The 27,940-nt window shown below is 54.1% G+C and overlaps 2 protein-coding genes across 3 annotated transcripts in view; both read right to left on the bottom strand.

Annotated features, from left to right (window-relative positions):
* Positions 1-21,546, bottom strand: part of LOC144952890 (uncharacterized) — a 48,492-nt gene extending 26,946 nt beyond the window's left edge. The window contains exon 1 of one of the 2 annotated variants that reach the window (XM_078883364.1): positions 21,542-21,546. Coding sequence is in view for 1 of the 2 variants with exons in the window: in XM_078883363.1 (XP_078739489.1) it covers positions 11,731-11,803 (73 nt within the window). In the remaining variant the exon portion in view is untranslated. Of the gene's footprint in view, positions 1-11,730; positions 11,893-21,541 lie in introns of those variants that run through there. The other variant, XM_078883363.1, reaches the window with a different exon arrangement.
* LOC144952828 (uncharacterized) lies at positions 16,351-25,431 on the bottom strand. Its single transcript, XM_078883295.1, has 10 exons — positions 25,147-25,431; positions 24,143-24,355; positions 21,706-21,903; positions 20,305-21,629; positions 19,717-19,847; positions 19,351-19,447; positions 17,945-18,052; positions 17,640-17,753; positions 16,747-16,826; positions 16,351-16,388 (listed from the first exon to the last, which is right to left on the bottom strand). Exons 1-10 carry the CDS (start codon positions 25,429-25,431, stop codon positions 16,351-16,353), a joined length of 2,589 nt encoding a protein of 862 aa, XP_078739421.1.
* Positions 25,432-27,940: the final 2,509 nt, after the last annotated feature.

The following is a 27,940-nucleotide window of genomic DNA, read 5'->3' as shown; positions in this document are numbered from 1 at the left end:
GAAGTCAACATCTCCCAGGGCTCGAACCCACGACCTCCTGTAGACCAGGCGAGGTAGTCAACATCTCCCAGGGCTCGAACCCACGACCTCCTGTAGACCAGGCGAGGTAGTCAATATCTCCCTGGGATCGAACCCACGACCTCCTGTAGACCAGGCGAGGTAGTCAACTTCTCCCAGGGCTCGAACCCACGACCTCCTGTAGACCAGGCGAGGAAGTCAACATCTCCCAGGGCTCGAACCCACGACCTCCTGTAGACCAGGCGAGGTAGTCAACATCTCCCAGGGCTCGAACCCACGACCTCCTGTAGACCAGGCGAGGTAGTCAACATCTCCCAGGGCTCGAACCCACGACCTCCTGTAGACCAGGCGAGGTAGTCAACATCTCACAGGGATCGAACCCACGACCTAGACCAGGCGAGGTAGTCAACATCTCCCTGGGCTCGAACCCACGACCTCCTGTAGACCAGGCGAGGTAGTCAACATCTCCTAGCCACTTTCGCGAGGTGTTAAACAGGAAAACCCAGATGCATGGCTCTGCTAAGCCTCAGCATTCCACACTGCCTCACTCTCCACTCTCACCACCACCACCATCTTCATCACCATCACGATGAAGATGCTGCTGATGATGCTGACAATGCTGCTGATGCTGCTGACAATGCTGCTGATGATGATGCTGATGATGACAATGCTGATGATGATGATGCTGCTGACAATGCTGCTGATAATGATGATGCTGACAATGCTGCTGCTGATGATGATGCTGATGACGCTGACAATGCTGCTGATGCTGATGCTGCTGATGATGATGATAATGCTGCTGATGCTGCCAATGATGAAGATGCTAACGATGACGCTGCGGATGCTGATGACGCTACTGCTGACAATGCTGCTGATGATGCTGCTGATGACGATGATGATAATTTTGCTGATGCTGTGTGAGTCTATGGCTCTCTGCTGTGTGATGAGTCTATGGGTCTCTGTGTGTGATGAGTCTATGGGTCTCTGCTGTGCGAGTCTATGGGTCTCTGCTGTGTGATGAGTCTATGGGTCTCTGCTGTGTGATGAGTTTGTGGGTCTCTGCTGTGTGATGAGTCTGTGGGTCTCTGCTGTGTGATGAGTCTTCAGGTCTCTGCTGTGTGATGAGTCTATGGGTCTCTGCTGTGTGATGAGTCTATGGGTCTCTGCTGTGTGATGAGTCTATGGCTCTCTGCTGTGTGATGAGTCTATGTGTCTCTGCTGTGTGATGAGTCTATGTGTCTCTGCTGTGTGATGAGTCTATGTGTCTCTGCTGTGTGATGAGTCTATGTGTCTCTGCTGTGTGATGAGTCTATGTGCACGTTGAACTTCTATCGCACCGTACGTAGCCAACCGAGCTAAACAGAGGTGCGCGGGAGATGTACAACAAACTAAACACGACAACACCACCACGCAGTTCTTAAAGAAATGCGTTTGTCAATCTCTACACGATGACGATGATTTAAAAGTGCAGCCCGGCTCCCCAGCGCCTTCCCCAATAACCGTGGAGGAAGAAGAAGCCTTCCAGGACAGGGCCGACGAATCGTCGCGATCCGAAAGCGTCGATCCAGGCTGCAAAGTGACATTGAACGCGGTCCAGAACTCCCGTAGCGCGGCGGTCGTGGTGGTCGTAGCGTTTCGCGAAGAACACACGGCGTCGTGAGGTCGACGGAAGTGGACGACAATCGCCGTCGCGTGGAAATCCACAGCAGCAGTCAGCGAATCAAGCGACTGCTCAACTTGCAGACATTCGACTTACGAACATTCAGGGATACGAACAAAACACGGTCGCCGTATGGCGAGAGTCGTAAGCTCAACTGCCGTGCAACAGATAGCGGCAGTGGCATCTACATCTGCAGAACGTGAAGAACCAGTGGCATCTACATCTGCAGAACGTGAAGAACCAGTGGCATCTACATCTGCAGAACGTGAAGAACCAGTGGGAGCTACATCTACAGAACGTGAAGAACCAGTGGCATCTACATCTGCAGAACGTGAAGAACCAGTGGCATCTACATCTGCAGAACGTGAAGAACCAGCGGCATCTACATCTGCAGAACGTGAAGAACCAGTGGCATCTACATCTGCAGAACGTGAAGAACCAGCGGCATCTACATCTGCAGAACGTGAAGAACCAGTGGCATCCACATCTACAGAACGTGAAGGACCAGTGGCATCTACATCTGCAGAACGTGAAGAACCAGCGGCATCTACATCTGCAGAACGTGAAGAACCAGTGGCATCTACATCTGCAGAACGTGAAGAACCAGTGGCATCCACATCTACAGAACGTGAAGGACCAGTGGCATCTACATCTGCAGAACGTGAAGAACCAGTGGCATCTACATCTGCAGAACGTGAAGAACCAGTGGCATCTACATCTGCAGAACGTGAAGAACCAGTGGCATCTACATCTGCAGAACGTGAAGAACCAGCAGCATCTACATCTGCAGAACGTGAAGAACCAGTGGCATCTACATCTACAGAACGTGAAGAACCAGTGGCATCTACATCTACAGAACGTGAAGAACCAGTGGCATCTACATCTGCAGAACGTGAAGAACCAGTGGCATCTACATCTGCAGAACGTGAAGAACCAGTGGCATCTACATCTGCAGAACATGAAGAACCAGGGGAATCTACATCTGCAGAACGTGAAGAACCAGCAGCATCTACATCTACAGAACGTGAAGAACCAGTGGCATCTACATCTACAGAACGTGAAGAACCAGTGGCATCTACATCTGCAGAACGTGAAGAACCAGTGGCATCTACATCTGCAGAACGTGAAGAACCAGTGGCATCTGCATCTGCAGAACGTGAAGAACCAGTGGCATCTACATCTGCAGAACGTGAAGAACCAGTGGCATCTACATCTGCAGAACGTGAAGAACCAGTGACATCTACAGAACGTGAAGAACCAGTGGCATCTACATCTACAGAACGTGAAGAACCAGTGGCATCTACATCTGCAGAACGTGAAGAACCAGTCGCATCTACATCTGCAGAACGTGAAGAACCAGTGGCATCTACATCTGCAGAACATGAAGAACCAGTGGCATCTACATCTACAGAACGTGAAGAACCAGTTGCATCTACATCTGCAGAACGTGAAGAATCAGTGGCATCTACACCTGCAGAACGTGAAGAACTACATCTGCAGAACGTGAAGAACCAGTTGCATCTACATCTGCAGAACGTGAAGAATCAGTGGCATCTACATCTGCAGAACATGAAGAACCAGTGGAATCTACATCTGCAGAACGTGAAGAACCAATGGCATCTACATCTACAGAACGTGAAGAACCAGTGGCATCTACATCTACAGAACATAAAGAACCAGTGGCATCTACACCTGCAGAACGTGAAGAACCAGTGGCATCTACATCTGCAGAACGTGAAGAACCAATGGCATCTACATCTACAGAACGTGAAGAACCAGTGGCATCTACATCTACAGAACATGAAGAACCAGTGGCATCTACATCTGCAGAACGTGAAGAACCAGTGGCATCTACATCTACAGAACGTGAGGAACCAATGGCATCTACATCTACAGAACGTGAAGAACCAGTAGCATCTACATCTACAGAACATGAAAAACCAGTGGCATCTACACCTGCAGAACGTGAAGAACCAGTGGCATCTACATCTGGAGAACGTGAAGAACCAGCGGCATATACATCTACAAAACGTGAAGAACCAGTGGCATCTACATCTACAGAACATGAAGAACCAGTGGCATCTACATCTGCAGAACGTGAAGAACCAGTGGCATCTACATCTGCAGAACGTGAAGAACCAGTGGCATCTACATCTGCAGAACGTGAAGAACCAGCAGCATCTACATCTGCAGAACGTGAAGAACCAGTGGCATCTACATCTACAGAACGTGAAGAACCAGTGACATCTACATCTACAGAACATGAAGAACCAGTGGCATCTACATCTGCAGAACGTGAAGAACCAGTGGCATCTACATCTGCAGAACATGAAGAACCAGTGGCATCTACATCTGCAGAACGTGAAGAACCAGCAGCATCTACATCTACAGAACGTGAAGAACCAGTGGCATCTACATCTACAGAACGTGAAGAACCAGTGGCATCTACATCTGCAGAACGTGAAGAACCAGTGGCATCTACATCTGCAGAACGTGAAGAACCAGTGGCATCTACATCTGCAGAACGTGAAGAACCAGTGGCATCTACATCTGCAGAACATGAAGAACCAGTGGCATCTACATCTGCAGAACGTGAAGAACCAGTGGCATCTACATCTGCAGAACATGAAGAACCAGTGGCATCTACATCTGCAGAACGTGAAGAACCAGTGGCATCTACATCTGCAGAACGTGAAGAACCAGTGACATCTACAGAACGTGAAGAACCAGTGGCATCTACATCTACAGAACATGAAGAACCAGTGGCATCTACATCTACAGAACGTGAAGAACCAGTTGCATCTACATCTGCAGAACGTGAAGAATCAGTGGCATCTACACCTGCAGAACGTGAAGAACTACATCTGCAGAACGTGAAGAACCAGTTGCATCTACATCTGCAGAACGTGAAGAATCAGTGGCATCTACATCTGCAGAACATGAAGAACCAGTGGCATCTACATCTGGAGAACGTGAAGAACCAATGGCATCTACATCTACAGAACGTGAAGAACCAGTGGCATCTACATCTACAGAACATAAAGAACCAGTGGCATCTACACCTGCAGAACGTGAAGAACCAGTGGCATCTACATCTGCAGAACGTGAAGAACCAATGGCATCTACATCTACAGAACGTGAAGAACCAGTGGCATCTACATCTACAGAACATGAAGAACCAGTGGCATCTACATCTGCAGAACGTGAAGAACCAGTGGCATCTACATCTACAGAACGTGAAGAACCAATGGCATCTACATCTACAGAACGTGAAGAACCAGTTGCATCTACATCTGCAGAACGTGAAGAATCAGTGGCATCTACACCTGCAGAACGTGAAGAACTACATCTGCAGAACGTGAAGAACCAGTTGCATCTACATCTGCAGAACGTGAAGAATCAGTGGCATCTACATCTGCAGAACATGAAGAACCAGTGGCATCTACATCTGCAGAACGTGAAGAACCAATGGCATCTACATCTACAGAACGTGAAGAACCAGTGGCATCTACATCTACAGAACATAAAGAACCAGTGGCATCTACACCTGCAGAATGTGAAGAACCAGTGGCATCTACATCTGCAGAACGTGAAGAACCAATGGCATCTACATCTACAGAACGTGAAGAACCAGTGGCATCTACATCTACAGAACATGAAGAACCAGTGGCATCTACATCTGCAGAACGTGAAGAACCAGTGGCATCTACATCTACAGAACGTGAAGAACCAATGGCATCTACATCTACAGAACGTGAAGAACCAGTAGCATCTACATCTACAGAACATGAAAAACCAGTGGCATCTACACCTGCAGAACGTGAAGAACCAGTGGCATCTACATCTGGAGAACGTGAAGAACCAGCGGCATATACATCTACAAAACGTGAAGAACCAGTGGCATCTACATCTACAGAACATGAAGAACCAGTGGCATCTACATCTGCAGAACGTGAAGAACCAGTGGCATCTACATCTGCAGAACGTGAAGAACCAGTGGCATCTACATCTGCAGAACGTGAAGAACCAGCAGCATCTACATCTGCAGAACGTGAAGAACCAGTGGCATCTACATCTGCAGAACGTGAAGAACCAGTGGCATCTACATCTGCAGAACGTGAAGAACCAGTGGCATCTACATCTGCAGAACATGAAGAACCAGTGGCATCTACATCTGCAGAACGTGAAGAACCAGCAGCATCTACATCTACAGAACGTGAAGAACCAGTGGCATCTACATCTACAGAACGTGAAGAACCAGTGGCATCTACATCTGCAGAACGTGAAGAACCAGTGGCATCTACATCTGCAGAACGTGAAGAACCAGTGGCATCTACATCTGCAGAACGTGAAGAACCAGTGGCATCTACATCTGCAGAACATGAAGAACCAGTGGCATCTACATCTGCAGAACGTGAAGAACCAGTGGCATCTACATCTGCAGAACATGAAGAACCAGTGGCATCTACATCTGCAGAACGTGAAGAACCAGTGGCATCTACATCTGCAGAACGTGAAGAACCAGTGACATCTACAGAACGTGAAGAACCAGTGGCATCTACATCTACAGAACATGAAGAACCAGTGGCATCTACATCTACAGAACGTGAAGAACCAGTTGCATCTACATCTGCAGAACGTGAAGAATCAGTGGCATCTACACCTGCAGAACGTGAAGAACTACATCTGCAGAACGTGAAGAACCAGTTGCATCTACATCTGCAGAACGTGAAGAATCAGTGGCATCTACATCTGCAGAACATGAAGAACCAGTGGCATCTACATCTGCAGAACGTGAAGAACCAATGGCATCTACATCTACAGAACGTGAAGAACCAGTGGCATCTACATCTATAGAACGTGAAGAACCAGTGGCATCTACATCTACAGAACATAAAGAACCAGTGGCATCTACAGACCGTGAAGAACCAGTGGCATCTACATCTGCAGAACGTGAAGAACCAATGGCATCTACATCTACAGAACGTGAAGAACCAGTGGCATCTACATCTACAGAACGCGAAAAACCAGTGGCATCTACACCTGCAGAACGTGAAGAACCAGTGGCATCTACATCTACAGAACGTGAAGAACCAATGGCATCTACATCTACAGAACGTGAAGAACCAGTGGCATCTACATCTACAGAACGTGAAGAACCAGTGGCATCTACATCTACAGAACGTGAAGAACCAGTAGCATCTACATCTACAGAACGTGAAAATCCAGTGGCATCTACACCTGTAGCACGTGAAGAACCAGTGGCATCTACATCTGGAGAACGTGAAGAACCAGTGGCATCTACATCTACAGAACGTGAAGAACCAGTAGCATCTACATCTACAGAACGTGAAGAACCAGTGGCATCTACATCTACAGAACGTGAAAAACCAGTGGCATCTACACCTGCAGAACGTGAAGAACCAGTGGCATCTACATCTACAGAACGTGAAGAACCAGTGGCATCTACATCTACAGAACGTGAAGAACCAGTGGCATCTACATCTACAGAACGCGAAAAACCAGTGGCATCTACACCTGCAGAACGTGAAGAACCAGTGGCATCTACATCTACAGAACGTGAAGAACCAGTGGCATCTACATCTGGAGAACGTGAAGAACCAGTGGCATCTACATCTACAGAACGTGAAGAACCAGTGGCATCTACATCTACAGAACGTTAAGAACCAGTGGCATCTACAGAACGTGAAGAACCAGTGGCATCTACATCTGCAGAACATGAAGAACCGGTGGCATCTACACCTGCAGAACGTGAAGAACTACATCTGCAGAACGTGAAGAACCAGTTGCATCTACATCTGCAGAACGTGAAGAATCAGTGGCATCTACATCTGCAGAACATGAAGAACCAGTGGCATCTACATCTGCAGAACGTGAAGAACCAATGGCATCTACATCTACAGAACATGAAGAACCAGTGGCATCTACATCTACAGAACGTGAAGAACCAGTGGCATCTACATCTACAGAACATAAAGAACCAGTGGCATCTACATCTGCAGAACGTGAAGAACCAGTGGCATCTACATCTACAGAACGTGAAGAACCAATGGCATCTACATCTGCAGAACGTGAAGAACCAATGGCATCTACATCTACAGAACGTGAAGAACCAATGGCATCTACATCTACAGAACGTGAAGAACCAATGGCATCTACATCTACAGAACGTGAAGAACCAGTGGCATCTACATCTACAGAACGCGAAAAACCAGTGGCATCTACACCTGCAGAACGTGAAGAACCAGTGGCATCTACATCTACAGAACGTGAAGAACCAGTGGCATCTACATCTGGAGAACGTGAAGAACCAGTGGCATCTACATCTACAGAACGTGAAGAACCAGTGGCATCTACATCTACAGAACGTTAAGAACCAGTGGCATCTACAGAACGTGAAGAACCAGTGGCATCTACATCTGCAGAACATGAAGAACCGGTGGCATCTACACCTGCAGAACGTGAAGAACTACATCTGCAGAACGTGAAGAACCAGTTGCATCTACATCTGCAGAATGTGAAGAATCAGTGGCATCTACATCTGCAGAACATGAAGAACCAGTGGCATCTACATCTGCAGAACATGAAGAACCAGTGGCATCTACATCTACAGCACGTGAAGAACCAGTGGCATCTACATCTACAGAACATAAAGAACCAGTGGCATCTACATCTGCAGAACGTGAAGAACCAGTGGCATCTACATCTACAGAACGTGAAGAACCAATGGCATCTACATCTGCAGAACGTGAAGAACCAATGGCATCTACATCTACAGAACGTGAAGAACCAATGGCATCTACATCTACAGAACGTGAAGAACCAATGGCATCTACATCTGCAGAACGTGAAGAACCAGTGGCATCTACATCTACAGAACGTGAAGAACCAGTGGCATCTACATCTGCAGAACGTGAAGAACCAATGGCATCTACATCTGCAGAACGTGAAGAACCAATGGCATCTACATCTACAGAACGTGAAGAACCAGTGGCATCTACATCTACAGAACATAAAGAACCAGTGGCATCTACAGAACGTGAAGAACCAGTGGCATCTACATCTGCAGAACGTGAAGAACCAATGGCATCTACATCTACAGAACGTGAAGAACCAGTGGCATCTACATCTACAGAACATGAAGAACCAGTGGCATCTACATCTGCAGAACGTGAAGAACCAGTGGCATCTACATCTACAGAACGTGAAGAACCAATGGCATCTACATCTACAGAACGTGAAGAACCAGTGGCATCTACATCTACAGAACGTGAAGAACCAGTAGCATCTACATCTACAGAACATGAAAAACCAGTGGCATCTACACCTGCAGAACGTGAAGAACCAGTGGCATCTACATCTGGAGAACGTGAAGAACCAGTGGCATCTACATCTGCAGAACGTGAAGAACCAATGGCATCTACATCTACAGAACGTGAAGAACCAGTGGCATCTACATCTACAGAACGTGAAGAACCAGTGGCATCTACATCTACAGAACATAAAGAACCAGTGGCATCTACAGAACGTGAAGAACCAGTGGCATCTACATCTGGAGAACGTGAAGAACCAGTAGCATCTACATCTACAGAACGTGAAGAACCAGTGGCATCTACACCTGCAGAACGTGAAGAACCAGTGGCATCTACATCTACAGAACGTGAAGAACCAGTAGCATCTACATCTACAGAACGTGAAGAACCAGTGGCATCTACATCTACAGAACGTGAAGAACCAGTGGCATATACATCTACAGAACGTGAAGAACCAGTGGCATCTACATCTGCAGAACGTGAAAAACCAGTGGCATCTACATCTGGAGAACGTGAAGAACCAGTGGCATCTACATCTACAGAACGTGAAGAACCAGTGGCATCTACATCTACAGAACATGAAGAACCAGTGGCATCTACATCTACAGAACGTGAAGAACCAGTGGCATCTACACCTGCAGAACATGAAGAACCAGTGGCATCTACTGTACTATTATCATACACTAGCCTTCTGCCCGTCCAAGGATTGCAGTAAATCTGAAACTTCCAAGCGCAGATCAGCCCACGACTTGATAATCAACGCATCCGTTAGTGTGCAATTAGTAAGGCCGCGGTGACACAGAAACTTATTTCATTGAGAAGGTGATAATCCCTCGTTCATCACGACGTCCATTTTACTTCGATGTCTCAACAGCGTCACGGAGGTCGCGAGGTGACGTGAGGGTTTGTAGTGAGGGTTGAGTTGACGTCACGCGCTCATGAATATTAATGAGGGGGGGTGCATGTGGAGTGACGTCACCTGCTCATGATTATTAATGAGGGGGGGGTGCATGTGGAGTTACGTCACCTGGTCATGAATATTAATGGGGGGGGGGTGCATGTGGAGTGACGTCACCTGGTCATGAATATTAATGAGGGGGGGGTGCATGTGGAGTGACGTCACCTGGTCATGAATATTAATGAGGGGGGGGTGCATGTGGAGTGACGTCACCTGGTCATGAATATTAATGAGGGGGTGTCCATGTGGAGTGACGTCACCTGGTCATGAATATTAATGAGGGGGGTGCATGTGGAGTGACGTCACGCGCGGGACACACAGACATTCTGGGCTCATGATCGTAGCAAGTAGCGGTGCAAACACGACCACAATGTCACAGCTGTGTAGCAAAGCCGTGTGTAGTATAGTACTATACTAGTAAGATGGTATAGTATTATACTAGCATGATGGTATAGTACTATACTAGTAAGATGGTATAGTACTATACTAGTAAGATGGTATAGTACTATACTAGCAAGATGGTATAGTACTATACTAGCATGATGGTATAGTACTATACTAGTAAGATGGTATGGTGGTTGTGTGTTGTGTAGTATTGTACTGTGGTGGTGGTTGTTGTTGTTGTGTGGTATTGTGGTGGTGGTTGTTGTTGTTGTGTGGTATTGTGGTGGTGGTTGTTGTGCTGTATTGTGGTGGTGGTTGTTTTGTGCTGTATTGTGGTGGTGGTGGTTGTTGTTGTGCTGTATTGTGGTGGTGGTGGTTGTTGTGCTGTATTGTGGTGGTGGTGGTTGTTGTTGTGCTGTATTGTGGTGGTGGTGGTTGTTGTGCTGTATTGTGGTGGTGGTTGTTGTTGTGCTGTATTGTGGTGGTGGTTGTTGTGCTGTATTGTGGTGGTGGTTGTTGTTGTGCTGTATTGTGGTGGTGGTGGTTGTTGTTGTGCTGTATTGTGGTGGTGGTTGTTGTTGTGCTGTATTGTGGTGGTGGTGGTGGTTGTTGTTGTGCTGTATTGTGGTGGTGGTGGTTGTTGTGCTGTATTGTGGTGGTGGTTGTTGTTGTGCTGTATTGTGGTGGTGGTGGTTGTTGTGCTGTATTGTGGTGGTGGTTGTTGTTGTGCTGTATTGTGGTGGTGGTTGTTGTTGTGCTGTATTGTGGTGGTGGTGGTTGTTGTGCTGTATTGTGGTGGTGGTGGTTGTTGTGCTGTATTGTGGTGGTGGTGGTTGTTGTGCTGTATTGTGGTGGTGGTTGTTGTTGTGCTGTATTGTGGTGGTGGTGGTTGTTGTTGTGCTGTATTGTGGTGGTGGTGGTTGTTGTGCTGTATTGTGGTGGTGGTTGTTGTTGTGCTGTATTGTGGTGGTGGTGGTTGTTGTGCTGTATTGTGGTGGTGGTGGTTGTTGTGCTGTATTGTGGTGGTGGTGGTTGTTGTGCTGTATTGTGGTGGTGGTTGTTGTGCTGTATTGTGGTGGTGGTTGTTGTTGTGCTGTATTGTGGTGGTGGTGGTTGTTGTGCTGTATTGTGGTGGTGGTGGTTGTTGTGCTGTATTGTGGTGGTGGTTGTTGTGCTGTATTGTGGTGGTGGTGGTTGTTGTGCTGTATTGTGGTCGTGGTTGTTGTTGTGCTGTATTGTGGTGGTGGTGGTTGTTGTGCTGTATTGTGGTGGTTGTTGTGCTGTATTGTGGTGGTGGTTGTTGTGCTGTATTGTGGTCGTGGTTGTTGTTGTGCTGTATTGTGGTGGTGGTTGTTGTTGTTGTTGTTGTTGTTTACCTGATGGAGTTGTGGGTCCCGTCGATTCTCCAAACAGCAGCCTCAGGAAGTCATCCTCGAACGCGTCGCTCATCGATCACTCACCAACTCACTCACCAACTCACTCACTCACTCACCAACTTACTCACCCAATCATTCAGTCACTCACTCACTCACCCACCCACTCACCCACCCACTCACCAACTCACCCACCAACTCACCCACCCACCAACTCACTCACCCACTCACTCACCTACCCACTCAACCACTCACTCACCCACCCACTAACTCACTCACACACTCACCTACCCACTCACTCACCAACTCACCAAATCACTCACTCACTCACCCACTAACTCACTCACCAACTCACTCACCAACTCACTCACCCACCCACTCAACCCACTCACTCACTCACTCATCCACTCACCCACCAACTCACCCACTCACCCACCACTCACTCACCCACCCACTCAACCACTCACTAACCCACCCACTAACTCACACACTCACCTACCCACTCACTCACCCACTCACCCAATCAGTCACTCACTCACTCACCCACTCACCCAACCACCAACTCACCCACTCACCAACTCACCCACTCACTCACCCAATCACTCATTCACCCACCCACCAACTCACCCACCCACCAACTCACCCACCCACTCACTCCCACACTCACTCACCCACTCACTCACCCACTCACCAACTCACTCACTCACCCACTCACTCACTCACCAACTCACTCACCCACTCACTCACCCACTCACTCACTCACCCACCCACCCACTCACCACTCACTCACCCACTCACCCACTCACCCACTCACCCACTCACCCACTCACTCACCCACTCACTCACCCACTCACTCACTCACTCACCCACCCACCCACTCACCACTCACTCACTCACCACTCACCCACTCACTCACCCACTCACTCACCCACTCACTCACCCACCAACTCACCCACTCACCCTCCCGCTCAACTCCCTCGGCTCGCCTCACCACCCCCTCTCTCCTCCGCAGCAACAACAACAACAGCAGCAGCAACAACGGCAGTTTGTTGTTGTTTGTTGCGGCTCGCTGTAGTTTTGGTTGTGGCTTTCTTTGGTTGTTGTTGTTGTTGTGGTGGTGGCGGTGGTGGTGGCGCTCCGCTCGCTCGCAACTTTACCCGGGACGCGTGACGTCACGCCCCGCCTGCCGGAACTCGGCCGGAGCTCTACCTCCACCGGAAGACGCGGTGGGTCTACCGGAAGAGGAAGATGTCTTCCGGAAGACGAGGCGAGCTTAGAGAAGACCGAAGAGGTTCTACCGGAATAGGTAGATGTCTTCCGGAAGACGAGGCGAGCTTAGAGAAGACCGAAGAGGTTCTACCGGAATAGGTAGATGTCTTCCGGAAGACGAGGCGAGCTTAGAGAAGCCAGAAGTTGATCTACCGGAAGAGGAAGATGTCTTCCGGAAGACGAGGCGAGCTTAGAGAAGACCGAAGAGGTTCTACCGGAATAGGTAGATGTCTTCCGGAAGATGAGGCGAGCTTAAAGAAGACAGAAGTTGATCTACCGGAATAGGAAGATGTCTTCCGGAAGATGAGGCTAGCTTAGAGAGGCCACTAGATCTACCGGAAGAAGAAGATGTCTTCCGGAAGACGAGGATAGCTTAGAGAAGCCAGAAGTTGATCTACCGGAAGAGGAAGATGTCTTCCAGAAGAGGGGGGAGCTTAGAGCAGTCTAGGAGGATCTACCGGAAGTGGAAGATGTCTTCCGGAAGTCCAGGTTGATAATCTACCGGAAGAAGAAGTCGTCTTCTGGAAGAGGAAGAACAGGTCCAGAAGTGCTAGAGGCCGTCCAGAAGAGGAATTGGTCTTCCGGAAGATTGGAACTCTCAAGAAGAGAAGCCAACTGCGAGAAGGGGAATACATCTTCCAGGAGAGGGGATCTTGACGTGAAACTTTCGTGATTGCACGAATTAATGTTCTTGTTTTTTTATTTTTACGGCGCGTTTGTCGCTTGTGACATTTTAAATTTATTTTAAATTTATTTTATTATTTTTTTTTGCTTTCTACGTGACTTTACCGAAGCTGAAACGATTTCTTCCTGGAAGATCGAGACCTCTTCCAGAACTTCCGGAAGACGTCTACCGCCACCGGTAGACGGCTCGCCATGCGGATGTGGACTATGAAATGTGGCAGCATTCTCAAGTGCTGGTGACGATGAGATGTTGACTACCTCGCCTGGTCTACAGGAGGTCGTGGGTTCCATCCCTGGGAGATGTTGACTACCTCGCCTGGTCTACAGGAGGTCGTGGGTTCTGTCCGTATGCGATCGAAACGTCGCCATTTATTTCATTTCACACCAACGTGAATTGACCGAAAGAACCAACAAATAGGGGAAAACCTACTCACAACCCTCTTTAATCTCATAGAGTTTCCCCCCTTGACCACGCATACACACAGCAACCAAACACATTCCTGCGGAGGGAGCTGGTAGGAACGTCGGGTTGCTCGGTCAATGGCCTGCAGGGTCAACGGCGGCGTGGTGTATTCCGCAAATATGGCCGACTGTGAGGGCGGGCACAAGCCGGCGTGAGTAGGTGAAACGTTGAGTTTTATAAGGGTACCACGGGGTGAGCAGCCACTCCCCACCCAGCCCCACCCAGCCCCCACCCAGCCACTCCCCACCCTCCCCACCCAGCCCCACCCTCCCCACCTAGCCCCGCCCCACCCTCCCCACCCAGCCCCACCCTCCCCACCCAGCCTCTCCCCACCCAGCCCCTCCCTCCCCACCCAGCCCCACCCTCCCCACCCTCCCCACCCAGCCCCTCCCCACCCTCCCCACCCAGCCCCTCCCTGCACGACGGACGGACACAATAATCCCCTGTGGGCTGGTGTAACCAGGAGGTTCCTAGCAGTAAAGTAATATAACAGCTCTCTTCACAGGCTACAGTAATCTTGCTGGAGCAGCAACACCCTGATGACGGAGGCTTGCCTTGCCTTCGAATCGCCGTGATTTAATTTAGTTTCATTTATTTTATTTTGTTACCGAAACCACGATCGCATTGTCAGGATCACAGTTTTCAAGACAATCCTAAGAATCGATATCTCCATATAGCGTTTAAAAGAGAAAAAATATATTAAAACAACTTTTTAAACGTTTAAATCATCACCGGTTCCCGTGCTAGAATATCGACAATCAATTTCAAAGACAGTGCATAACATTATCATAGTTGTGTTTTTTTTTTGCATTCCGACCGCAGGTATTGTGGTCAATGCAAACATGACTCCTTGTAAAAAAAAGGTGTCAGTTTTGTTGCCAGATAAAAGGGTAAAAAAACAATTATCGAGTGGTGGTTACTCCTGTCACAGGTGCTGGCTAAAGTGACCCCTAGGGATAGAGTCATCTTGTTGGGTGACTTCAATGCCCGAGTTGGTCATGATGCTGCCACCTGGTCTGGAGTGATTGGAAGGCATGGGCCAGATCAGCTCAATAATAACGGTAGGAGGCTGCTAGATTTGTGTGCAGCCCATGGGCTTGTAATTACCAACACGCTCTTCCGGCATCGGTGCATCCACACAACATCATGGATGCATGCCGGGTCCAAGCAAGAACATCTGCTGGACTACATAGTGACAGAACAAGATCTGCCCTCTGACCATCGACTTGTCATCTGTAAGCTGCGCCTGCCATTTTCCCACTCATGTGGTGGGTGTACACCCAGGACCCCATTCCAACCCACAGTGGCCTGGTCTCAGCTAGCTGATGAAAGTTGCAAGCGAGAATTTCATCATCGCTTGCAGCTGGGGTTGGCATCGTCCCCCACTCCTCCTGATGTCGAGGGTAAATGGGCGAGGTTTAGGACTGTGACTCATGCAGCTGCAATGGCTGCTATGGGTATGCGGTCCAGACCTCCCCAGAGACCCTGGCTGACAGAGGAGGTGTTCAGGATGGTTGAGAAAAAGCGACAGGCCCACTCTCATCGGCTACAGCATCCCACGTCAGAGAATGAGGCGGCTTACCGCAGCCTTCGCTCGGAGGTTCGGAGAGCCGTGAGGCGCTGCAAGGATGGGTGGTGGTCGCGGGTTGCTGAGGTGGTGGAACCTGCCTCAGTGGCCCGTGAGTTACCAGGTTACCAGGTTACCAGGTTACTGGGTCACAGCAGATTCCCAGGTTCGGCCTCTTCCACGACCCCAACTTTACACACAGCGAGCTGTCGCCGTGGTCACCGTCACCGCCGTCGCCATGGTCACTGCCGTCGCCATGGTCACCGTCGCCATGGTCACCGCTGTCGCCATGGTCACCGCCGTCGCCATGGTCACCGCCGTCGCCATGGTCACCGCCGTCGCCATGGTTACCGTCACCGCCGTCGCCATGGTCACCGTCACCGCCATGGTCACCGCCATCGCCATCACCACCGTTGCCATGGTCACCGCCGTCGCCGTGGTCACCGTCACCGCCGTCGCCACGGTCACTGCCGTCGCCACGGTCACCGCCGTCGCCATGGTCACCGCCGTCGCCATGGTCGCCGCCGTCGCCGTCGCCATCACTACCGTCGCCGTGGCCACGGCCTCCTAGATGAGCGGCAGCACCAGGGCGGCCAGCTCGTCCACGTCGGTGAGGCCCGGGTAGCGCCGCAGCACCAACTCAACCTGCGCCGCCGACGCCGGGAACACCGCCAGCAGCTGGCGCCGGGCAAGCGCCACCGCAGCGGCAGCAGCAGCACCACCATCACCACCGTCACCACCGTCACCAACGTCACCACCACCGCCGCCGTGGCCACGCTGCTGCTGCTGATGCTGATGATGATCACCATCGGCGTCGACGTGGTGATGACGATGCTGCTGATGATGCTGCTGATGATGCTGTTGCTGCTGATGCTGCTGCTGCTGTTGCTTCTGTTGATGCTGCTGCTGTTGCTGCTGCTGCAGCTGCCGTCTGGGACTGAAGGCCCGGCCCCCCCCACCTCGCCCTCCCCCACCTCGCCCCCCCCCCACCTCGCCCCCCCCCCACCTCGCCCCCCCCCACCTCGCCCCCCCCCACCACGGCCCCCCCCACCACCACCACGGCCCCCACCCACCTCACCCCGGGGCTTCCCGCTGCTGCACGGCCCGGCCACGTGGCTGTGGGGAGAAGGGGTCAGGAGGTCAGAGTTGAGGGGTCATCTCCACCAACACCGTCACCACCACCGCCACCACCACCACCTCCACCACACCCACCACCTCCACCACACCCACCACCGCCACCACCACCACCACCACCTCCACCACACCCACTACCACACCCGCCACCGCCACCACCACCACCACCTCCACCACCACCACCACCACCTCCACCACCACCACCACCTCTACCATAACCACCACCTACACCACCACCACCACCACCTCCACCACCACCACCACCCCCACCACCTCCACCACCACCACCACCCCCACCACCTCCACCACCACCACCAGCACCTCCACCACCACCACCACCACCTCCACCACCACCACCACCCCCACCACCACCACACCCACCACCACACCCGCCACCGCCACCACCACCACCACCTCCACCGCCACCACCACCACCACCACCGCCACCACCACCACCACCACCACCACCTCTACCACCACCACCCCCACCACCACCACCTCCACCACCACCACCACCTCCACCACCACCACCACCAGCACCTCCACCACACCCACCACACCCACCGCCACCACCGCCGCCGCCACCGCCACCACCGCCACCACCACCACCACCACCCCCACCACCACCACCACCCCCACCACCACCTCTACCACCACCACCCCCACCACCACCACCTCCACCACCACCACCACCTCCACCACCACCACCACCAGCACCTCCACCACCACCACCTCCACCACCGCCACCACCGCCACCTCCACCACCACCGCCACCTCCACCACCACCACAGTGACCTGTCTCCTGCCGTGGGGCCCAGCGAGAGGAAGGTGTCGAGCGAGGGGCCCCGGGGCCCCAGGGGGTCGTCGGGGATGAGGAAGATCCCCGCGGCGAACGTGAACTGTAGCAGCCTGCAGCTCACACAGACATGTCACGTGGTGGGTGGGTGGGTGGGTGAGTGGGTGGGTGGGTGAGTGAGTGAGTGGGTGAGTGAGTGAGTGGCTGAGTGAGTGGGTGAGTGGCTGAGTGAGTGAGTGGTTGAGTGGTTGAGTGAGTGGGTGAGTGAGTGAGTGGGTGGGTGAGTGAGTGGGTGAGTGCTCACCGCTCTCGCACGATGTCCCTCCAGGCGGGTGACTCTGTGATCAAGTCCCGCAGGTTGTCGTTGGTGACGATGACACCACCCGTGTGCTCAGCCAGGTGCAGCAGGAACCTGGGGTGGGGGCAGCCACACCGCTCGCTCACTCACCCGCTCACCCGCTCGCTCACTCGCTCAGCCACTCACTCACTCAGCCACTCACTCACTCAGCCACTCACTCACTCAGCCACTCGCTCACTCACCCGCTCGCTCACCCACTCAGCCACTCGCTCGCTCACTTACCCACTCACTCACTAAGACACTCAGTCACTCGCTCACTCACCCACTCACTCAGACACTCACTCACCCACCCACCCACCCCCCCACCCACCCACCCCCCCACCCACCCACCCACTCATTCACTCACTCAGCCACTCAATCACTCACTCAGCCACTCGCTCACTCACCCGCTCACTCACTCACTCGCTCACTCACTCACTCAGCCACTCACTCACTCAGCCACTCACTCACGCACCCACTCACTCGCTCACTCAGCCACTCACTCACTCAGCCACTCACTCACCCGCTCACTCACTCACTCGTTCACTCACTCGCTCCCCTGCTCAGCCACTCGCTCACTCAACTCACTCAGCGAGTCCACCATCCACTCAGCGGCAGCCAGAAGTATGGAGACACTCTGGCGGTTGTTGTGGTGGTGGTTGTGGTGGTTGCGGTAGTGGTTGCGGTAGTGGTTGCGGTGGTGGTTGCGGTGGTTGCGGTGGTTGCGGTAGTGGTTGCGGTGGTGGTTGTGGTGGTTGCGGTGGTGGTGGTGGTGGTAGTGGTTGTTGTGGTTGTGGTGGTGGTAGTTGTGGTAGTGGTGGTAGTTGTGGTAGTTGTGGTGGTGGTAGTTGTGGTGGTGGTGGTAGTTGTGGTGGTGGTAGTTGTGGTGGTGGTAGTTGTGGTGGTGGTGGTAGTTGTGGTAGTTGTGGTGGTGGTGGTGGTGGTAGTTGTGGTAGTTGTGGTGGTGGTGGTTGTGGTGGTGGTGGTGGTGGTACCGGTCGTCGTGTGCCGACACGGTGCGTCCCTCCACGAGTCGTGACGGGGTGGTGGTGGTGGTGGTAGTGGTGGTGGTGGTAGTTGTGGTAGTTGTGGTGGTGGTGGTGGTGGTTGTGGTGGTGGTGGTACCGGTCGTCGTGTGCCGACACGGTGCGTCCCTCCACGAGTCGTGACGGGGTGGTGGTGGTGGTGGTAGTGGTGGTGGTGGTAGTTGTGGTAGTTGTGGTGGTGGTGGTGGTGGTTGTGGTGGTGGTGGTGGTACCGGTCGTCGTGTGCCGACACGGTGCGCCCCTCCACGAGTCGTGACGGGGTGGTGGTGGTGGTTGTGCTAGTTGTGGTGGTGGTGGTTGTGCTAGCTGTGGTGGTGGTGGTAGTACCGGTCGTCGTGTGCCGACACGGTGCGCCCCTCCACGAGTCGTGACGGGGTGAACGAGAGGAGCCCCAACTCACTCAGCTGCCGCAGCACCTGCGGCTCTGGGGGGGGGGGGGGAGGGGCAGGGGGGGATAAGGGGGGGGCAAGGGGGGGGGGAGGGGGGGGGGGGGAAAGGGGGGGGGGAGGGGGGGCAAGGGGGGGGATAAGGGTGGGGCAAGGGGGGGTGGAGGGGGGGGAAAGGGGGGTGAGGGTGGGGGGAGTAGGAGGTTGGTGGGTGAGTAGTGGTGGTGGTGGTGGTGAGTATTGGTGAGTAGTGGTGGTGGTGGTGGTGAGTAGTAGTAGTAGTGGTGGTGGTGAGTAGTAGTAGTACCGGTGACGTTGGGGTCGTGCCGTGTGCGGTACTGCGGTATGAACACGGTGATGTTGCGGTGGCCGCGCTCCCAGAAGAAGCGCACCGCCAGGGCGACGCCGCGGCACGAGAAGAAGCGGTGCAGCCCGTGCCTACGGGGTCAAGGGGTCAAGGGGTCAAGGGGTGAGATACGGGGTCATGGGGTCACGGGGCGTGGGGTGAGATACAGGGTCATGGGGTCACGGGGCGTGGGGTGAGATACGGGGTCACAGAATAATGGGTCGCGGGGTGAGATACGGGGTCATGGGGTCAAGGTCAAATACAGGGTCACGGAGTCATGGGGTCGCGGGGTGAGATACGGGGTCACGGAGTCATGGGGTCGCGGGGTGAGATACGGGGTCAAGGAGTCATGGGGTCATGGGGTGAGATACAAAGTCATGGGGTCACGGGGTGAGATATGGGGTCACGGGGTCAAGGGGTGAGATACGGGGTCATGGGGTCGCAAAGTCACGGGGTGAGATACAAGCTCACGGGGTCACGGGGTGAGATATAAGGTCACGGGGTCACGGGGTCACCGCCCCCGCTCTCTGTGCGGCAGGGGCCACTCACGTCATGGCCACGTTGCTGCCGTCCACGATGACGTGCCGCAGGCCGTCGCGCCCCGCCGCACTGCTCAGCGCCAGCGAGAACGGGGCGGCGATGGTCGCGCGGAACATCGTCTCCGGATTCACCTCCTCCATCTCCTCCATCTCCTCCATCTCCTCCTCCTCCTCCACCGCCGCCGCCTTTGCCGGCTGCTGAAACGGCAACCTGTGCGGCAACAACGCCGCCCAACCGGCTTTGCCGGCTTTGAAGGCCCCGGCAGGCCTGCCCGGCCTAGCGTGCCTAGCCGGCCTGACCCCCTCCTCCCCCTCCTCCTCCACCGCCTCCACCGCCTCCTTTGCCGGCGGCTGAAACGGCGTCCTGTGCGGCAACAGCGCCGCCCAGCCGGCCTTGCCGGCCCTGAAGGCCCCGGCGACTCTCCCCGGCGGTTTGGGCGGCCTGCCCTCCACGCCGGCGCCGGGCGGGAGGTCTCCCCCGGGGTCGTCGCTCGCTCCGAAGTCCTCCGCCTCCAGGATGTCGAAGTCGTCTTCCTCGGTGGCGGTGGTCAGAGGCGTTGCTCGGTAGATGTCGTGGTCCCCCATCTCCCCCACCTCCTCCTCTTCATCGTCACCGTCAACGCCCTTGTGAGCGACGACGCGGCCGCAACCCTCATCCTCATCCTCCGGCCAATCGGCGCAGACCTCCTCCTCCCGGCACCGCTCGGCACCGCCGGCGCCGCTCACCGCGATCGCCACGTACTCAAAGACTCGCGACGCCGTCGGCGGTCTCGCCCGGTACTCTGCCGCGGCGGCACCGGCGCCGGCGACGTCCCCGGCACCGGCGCCGCGCATCCGGTTGAGCTCCCGCAGGAGGCTCCCGGCGTCGTAGGTGCCGGTCCTGACCGAGGCCTCCTCTACCTCCCGCCGGGAGTAGCCGCAGGCCTTCGCCGCTTGCAGCACGAGCACCGGGGGGGAACCGTCCACGACGCAGAAATCTCCGGTGTCGCCGCCGTCGCCGCCGTCGCCGTCGTCCCGGTCGACGGTCGCCACGGTGACGCCGCCGCCGGCGTCGCCGCGGTTACCGGGAGACGCGGTCCAGCGGCTCCCTCCCTTCTCCTTCTCGCGTTCCTCCTCCTCCTGCCGCCTCGGCCGCTCCTCCTGCCGCTGCTGCTGCTGCTCTGCCCGTGACGCTGTGCCGCTACCACCACCACCGCCACCGCCGCCACCACCGCCACCACCGCCACCACCGCCACCACCGCCACCACCAACGCCACCACCAACGCCGCCGCCACCACCACCACCAACGCCGCCGCCGCCGTCCCTGCCAGCGCCCGGCTGCTGCTGCTTCTGGCGCTGCTCCGGCACCACCACCACAGCCGCCACCCCCCTCCTGCTGCTGCTGATGTCCCCGTATCACTGCCGCCGCCACCGCACGCTCGTGCCACAGCGCCAGCAGTGGGCTGGGGTAGGCGCCGGCCAGCTCCAGCAGCTCGCGCTTGAGGCTCGTGGGCAGCAGCAGCAGCTCCGTCGTGTGGCGGTCGGGCGCCGCCTCCACCAGCAGCTTGAAGTCGCGCTTGGTGGTGGCGGTGGTGGTGGCGGTGGTGGTGGCGGCGGTCTCCAGCACCACCTAGGGGCGCCGTGACGGTGGCGAGATGTTAACCGCCTCGCCTGGTACGCAGGAGGTCGTGGGTTCAATCCAGACCCTGTGAGATGTTGACTACCTCGCCTGGTACGCAGGAGGTCGTGGGTTCAATCCAGACCCTGTGAGATGTTAACTACCTCGCCTGGTGTACAGGAGGTCGTGGGTTCAATCCAGACCCTGTGAGATGTTGACTACCTTGCCTGGTACGCAGGAGGTCGTGGGTTCAATCCAGACCCTGTGAGATGTTGACTACCTCGCCTGGTGTACAGGAGGTCGTGGGTTCAATCCAGACCCTGTGAGATGTTAACTACCTCGCATGGTACGCAGGAGGTCGTGGGTTCAATCCAGACCCTGTGAGATGTTGACTACCTCGCCTGGTGTACAGGAGGTCGTGGGTTCAATCCAGACCCTGTGAGATGTTGACTACCTCGCCTGGTACGCAGGAGGTCGTGGGTTCAATCCAGACCCTGTGAGATGTTGACTACCTCGCCTGGTGTACAGGAGGTCGTGGGTTCAATCCAGACCCTGTGAGATGTTGACTACCTCGCCTGGTACGCAGGAGGTCGTGGGTTCAATCCAGACCCTGTGAGATGTTGACTACCTCGCCTGGTGTACAGGAGGTCGTGGGTTCAATCCAGACCCTGTGAGATGTTAACCGCCTCGCCTGGTGTACAGGAGGTCGTGGGTTCAATCCAGACCCTGTGAGATGTTGACTACCTCGCCTGGTGTACAGGAGGTCGTGGGTTCAATCCAGACCCTGTGAGATGTTAACTACCTCGCCTGGTGTACAGGAGGTCGTGGGTTCAATCCAGACCCTGTGAGATGTTAACTACCTCGCCTGGTGTACAGGAGGTCGTGGGTTCAATCCAGACCCTGTGAGATGTTAACTACCTCGCCTGGTGTACAGGAGGTCGTGGGTTCAATCCAGACCCTGTGAGATGTTAACTACCTCGCCTGGTGTACAGGAGGTCGTGGGTTCAATCCAGACCCGGTGAGATGTTAACTACCTCGCCTGGTAGGCAGGAGGTCGTGGGTTCGATCTGCGTGTGACCTGGACGATGCCTGGCTGCTGTGTAACCGGAGTCTGCGTCTCTCTCTCGCCTCTCTATCATCACGGCGGCGATGATGACGATGATGATGACAGAGGGAGATATTAAATTACATTTTTTGTCAAATGCGGAAAATTTGGTTCGACCGTGGATTGTCAACGGAAACTCCCTCGGACAGACCTCACCAAAAACAGTCCCCGCTGTTCCATGCAGCCGCTATCAACAATCCCTTCCCGTGTAAACGTGCCGGCTACCGTGGCACAGAGGTCGCAAAAGGGTTTTGATTCCTTACCCCGTACCCGGCCGCACCAGGGTCGCAAACGGGTACCCGTACCCATACCCGGCCGGGTACGGGTAGCCAGGTCTCGGGTAGGGTACGGGTATCAGGTACCCGATTGCGACCTCTGCCATGGTACCAGCCGTGCTACATAGGCCGTATCAAACCTCCCTTCACACAGAGCCCGCGAGCGCTGCACGTTCCGTTTGCGTTAACAACAAAAGCTTCCTCTGAGAAGAGAGAGAGAAAGAAAATAGAACAAGAACCCGACACGCAACGTATTTAAGTTGTAGAAAATCTGACTTGAGGAATTATTACTGCTAACCCTACTCCCTCCCTTTGATGCTGCTAATCCTACATAATGCACGGACATAATATGACTTTGAGACCCCCCCACCACCTCCTACGCATTCCACAAGTAGTGACTAATCCCATATCTGCATTTCCCATAAACATGCTAAATTCCTCTGTTGATATGCAAATTCCTTTGTCAAGGTGCTCTTCCCCCCTCTAACCCAGCTTAAATATACGCTGCCAAGCTTGGTGGTGTTCATTCAGACGCTGTCTTCCCGACAGACCTGTTCTTCACCTGAGGACGGCTGCTTGCGTTGTGGCCGAAACGTCGTGAGAATTATTTTATTATGTTTTATTTTTATTATTGTATTATTTGACGGCTGCTTGCGTTGTGGCCGAAACGTCGTGAGAATTGTATTTTATGAAGTTTTATTTTTATTATTTTATTATCTCCCTTCTACGTGATGACTTTACCGAAAGAACCAAGAAGATGAATCCCTGCTGCAGTCACGAAAGAAGCTTTACATCGAAATTTGAGGAACGTAGTCCGTTCCGTGAGCGGGGTGCGGGCGGGCAGGCGGGCGAAAGGATGTAATCGCTGCACCGTCGAGTTCACCTCTTCCTCGCATTGCTCCCCATCGTCGCCACCGCCACCGGCGCCCAACAAGCCGGCGAAGAACTGCAGGCGGCTGAGCAGCAGCGCCGAAGGTTCGGCCCCGCCAAGGGCGCGGAGGCGGCCGCGTCCGTCCAAGGCGGCCGTGTCCACCAGCGCCGCAGAGTCCCACTCCAGACAGCGGCAGAAGAGGCCCCGGGCTCCCTGGAGCACGCAAACGAGCTCCCGACGGAGAGTTTCCTCCTCCTGCTGCTGCTGTTCGCAAAGCCCCACTAGCAGGAGCTGGGGGGGGGGGGGAGCGGTGGTGCAGCGGTTGGGGGGGTGGGGCTCCGAGCCAATCGGTGGCGATTGTCTGAAGCGGTCCCGGGACCTTCTCCCCCGAGGCGGTGCCGGATTATCCCGGGAGCAAAAGTAGCTACACGTGTAGTAGTAGTAGCAGCTACTACACGTGTAGCTGCTACTACACGTGTAGCAGCTACTACACGTGTAGTAGCAGCTAAGGGTGATAATGGTGATGGTAGTGGTGGCGTTGATGGCGGGGGCGATGATGGTGGTGGTGGCGGTGGCGTTGATGGTGGTGGCGATGGTGGTGGTGGCAGCGTTGATGGCGGGGGCGATGATGGTGGCATTGATGGTGGTGGCGATGATGGTGGTGGCGATGGTGGCAATGGTGGAGGTGGTGGTGATGGCAGTGGTGGTGGCGATGATGATAGTGGCGATGGCGATGATGGTGGTGGTGGCGATGATGGCGGGGACGATTATGGTGCCGGTGGCATTGATGGTGGTGGCGATGATGATGATGGTGATGGCGATGATGGTGGTGGCGATGATGGTGGTGGCGATGGTGGTGGTGGCGATGGTGGTGGTGGCGATGGTGGCGATGATTGTGGCGATGGCGATGATGGCGATGATGATAGTGGCGATGACGACGGTGATGGTAGCAGCAATAACAACGACGACGATGACGATGTAACAGCCCGTGGCCTCCCCCCTACCTTGGCCTTGTCGACGTTCTCACGCCGCCCCTCCACCGTGATCCACACGGCACCACCACCACCACCACGGGGCCCTCCCGGCACCGCCGCCGTGGCCACGGCGCTCTCCCGGACCACGACCCCGAAGGCCTCATCCAAGCGGCGCCGCAAGCCGGCGACTCGCGCCAGCGCCGCCGCCGTCACGGCAAACTCCTCCGCCACCGGCGGCATCGTCGGTGTCTGCGGCGGGTCGCCGTGCGCCCGGAGGCCCTTGAGGCGTTGCAGCAAGAGGCCGAGGGCCGGCATGGCCTCGGGGTCTCTGCCGTGTGATGAGTCTGTGGGTCTCTGTGATGAGTCTGTGGGTCTCTGCTGTGTGATGAGTCTGTGGGTCTCTGTGATGAGTCTATGGGTCTCTGCTGTGTGATGAGTCTGTGGGTCTCTGTGATGAGTCTATGGGTCTCTGTGATGTGTGATGAGTCTATGGGTCTCTGTGATGTGTGATGAGTCTATGTGTCTCTGCTGTGTGGTGAGTCTGTGGGTCTCTGTGATGAGTCTGTGGGTCTCTGTGATGAGTCTGTGGGTCTCTGTGATAAGTCTGTGGGTCTCTGTGATGAGTCTATGGCTCTCTGTGTGAGTCTGTGGGTCTCTGTGATGAGTCTGTGGGTCTCTGTGATGAGTCTGTGGGTCTCTGTGATGTGTGATGAGTCTATGGGTCTCTGCTGTGTGATGAGTCTATGTGTCTCTGCTGTGTGATGAGTCTGTGGGTCTCTGTGATGTGTGATGAGTCTATGGGTCTACTGTGTGATGAGTCTGTGGGTCTCTGCTGTGTGATGAGTCTATGGCTCTCTGCTGTGTGATGAGTCTATGGGTCTCTGCTGTGTGATGAGTCTATGGTTCTCTGCTGTGTGATGAGTCTATGGGTCTCTGCTGTGTGATGAGTCTATGGCTCTCTGCTGTGTGATGAGTATATGGGTCTCTGTGATGAGTCTATTGGTGTCTGTGATATGTGATGAGTCTGTGGGTCTCTGTGATGAGTCTATGGGTCTCTGCTGTGTGATGAGTCTATGGGTCTCTGCTGTGTGATGAGTCTATGGCTCTCTGCTGTGTGATGAGTCTATGGCTCTCTGTGATGAGTCTATTGGTGTCTGTGATTTGTGATGAGTCTGTGGGTCTCTGCCGTGTGATGAGTCTGTGGGTCTCTGTGATGAGTCTATGGGTCTCTGCTGTGTGATGAGTCTATGGGTCTCTGTGATGAGTCTATGGGTCTCTGCTGTGTGATGAGTCTATGGGTCTCTGTGATGAGTCTGTGGGTCTCTGTGATGAGTCTATGGGTCTCTACTGTGTGATGAGTCTATGGCTCTCTGCTGTGTGATGAGTCTATGGGTCTCTACTGTGTGATGAGTCTATGGGTCTCTGCTGTGTGATGAGTCTATGGGTCTCTGCTGTGTTATGAGTTTATGGGTCTCTGCTGTGTGGTGAGTCTATGGCTCTCTGCTGTGTGATGAGTCTATGGCTCTCTGCCGTGCGAGTAGTCTACGTGTGTACGTATGCTGAACCTCATTCGCAACGTCCTACGTAGCCTTGGCGTGGTCCTGCACTGATCCCTGCTGTTGCCTTGCTGCCTTTCCCCCCCACCCCCCAACACCACCACCTCCACCACCACGACCACCACCTCCACCACCACGACCACCACGACCACCGCTCAAACTTGGCCACGATCTCGGTGCGTCTCCGCACGGTCGAAACTCAACTCAGCCTCAAATGTTTCCTGTTGTCCAGCGGCGCGTCCCGTCTCCACCGCCACCACCAGCACCGCCGCCACCGCCGCCGCTACTACGAAGCACCGAGTCAGACACCGGCAAAACCGCGCCGCCGGTCAGGGGACGATGCCCCGAGTGGGTTCGCCGAGGGAGGTCGGAGTCCGCGTCACGGCGGCGGGCATCGCACCGCTCCACCGGAGGACGGGGGCCGTCGGTCGGTCGGTCGGTCGGGAGGGCGGCGAGAGCTCCGTTGAAGCCCCTCGGGGTGTCGTCGTCGCGGGTCGATGCGACGCCAAAACTATCCGGGAAGTCCAAGCGGGGCTGGTGGTGGAGGGGGTGAGGCCTTGAAGCCTGCGGCCACGAACGGAGAGGGGAGATCGGGTGCGAGGTGACGTGCCGTGCCGTGCGTGGAGGTTCGTCTCGGCTAGACGATTGTTGTTGGTTGTGTCGGTGTGAGAGGTTGTTTTAGGGGGTTGGATCGCGTTGATGTTCAAGTGTGTCGTTAAAACCTCGCCACCACCCGCGACAGCCCAACTAGTGGGGGTTGTCACGTGAACAGAACGTGGGCAGTTCGTCACTAGTACAGCACTAGTGTGTAGTGTAGTGTATAGTGTAGTGTATGGTGTAGTGTATAGTGTAGTGTGTGGTGTAGTGTATATTGTAGTGTGTAGTATGTAGTGTAGCGTGTAGTTGTAGTGTATAGTGTAGTGTGTAGTGTATAGTGTAGTGTGTAGTGCATGGTGTAGTAGTGTATAGTGTAGTGTATAGTAGTGTATAGTGTAGTGTATAGTGTAGTGTATAGTGTAGTGTATAGTGTAGTGTATAGTAGTGTAGTGTATAGTGTAGTATGTAGTGTATAGTGTAGTGTGTAGTGTAGTTGTAGTGTATAGTGTAGTGTGTAGTGCATGGTGTAGTAGTGTAGTGTATAGTATAGTGTAGTGTATAGTGTAGTGTGTAGTATATAGTATAGTAGTGTACAGTGTAGTGTATAGTGTAGTGTATAGTGGTGTAGTATATAGTACTGAGTACAGTGGGCATGCTACAGTAGTGCGATG

Source organism: Lampetra fluviatilis, chromosome 70 (assembly GCF_964198595.1).
Source record: "Lampetra fluviatilis chromosome 70, kcLamFluv1.1, whole genome shotgun sequence".
Taxonomy (NCBI): Eukaryota; Metazoa; Chordata; class Hyperoartia; order Petromyzontiformes; family Petromyzontidae; genus Lampetra; species Lampetra fluviatilis.
Note: the sequence above shows the minus strand (reverse complement) of the source record. Positions and strands in the feature narration are given on the sequence as shown.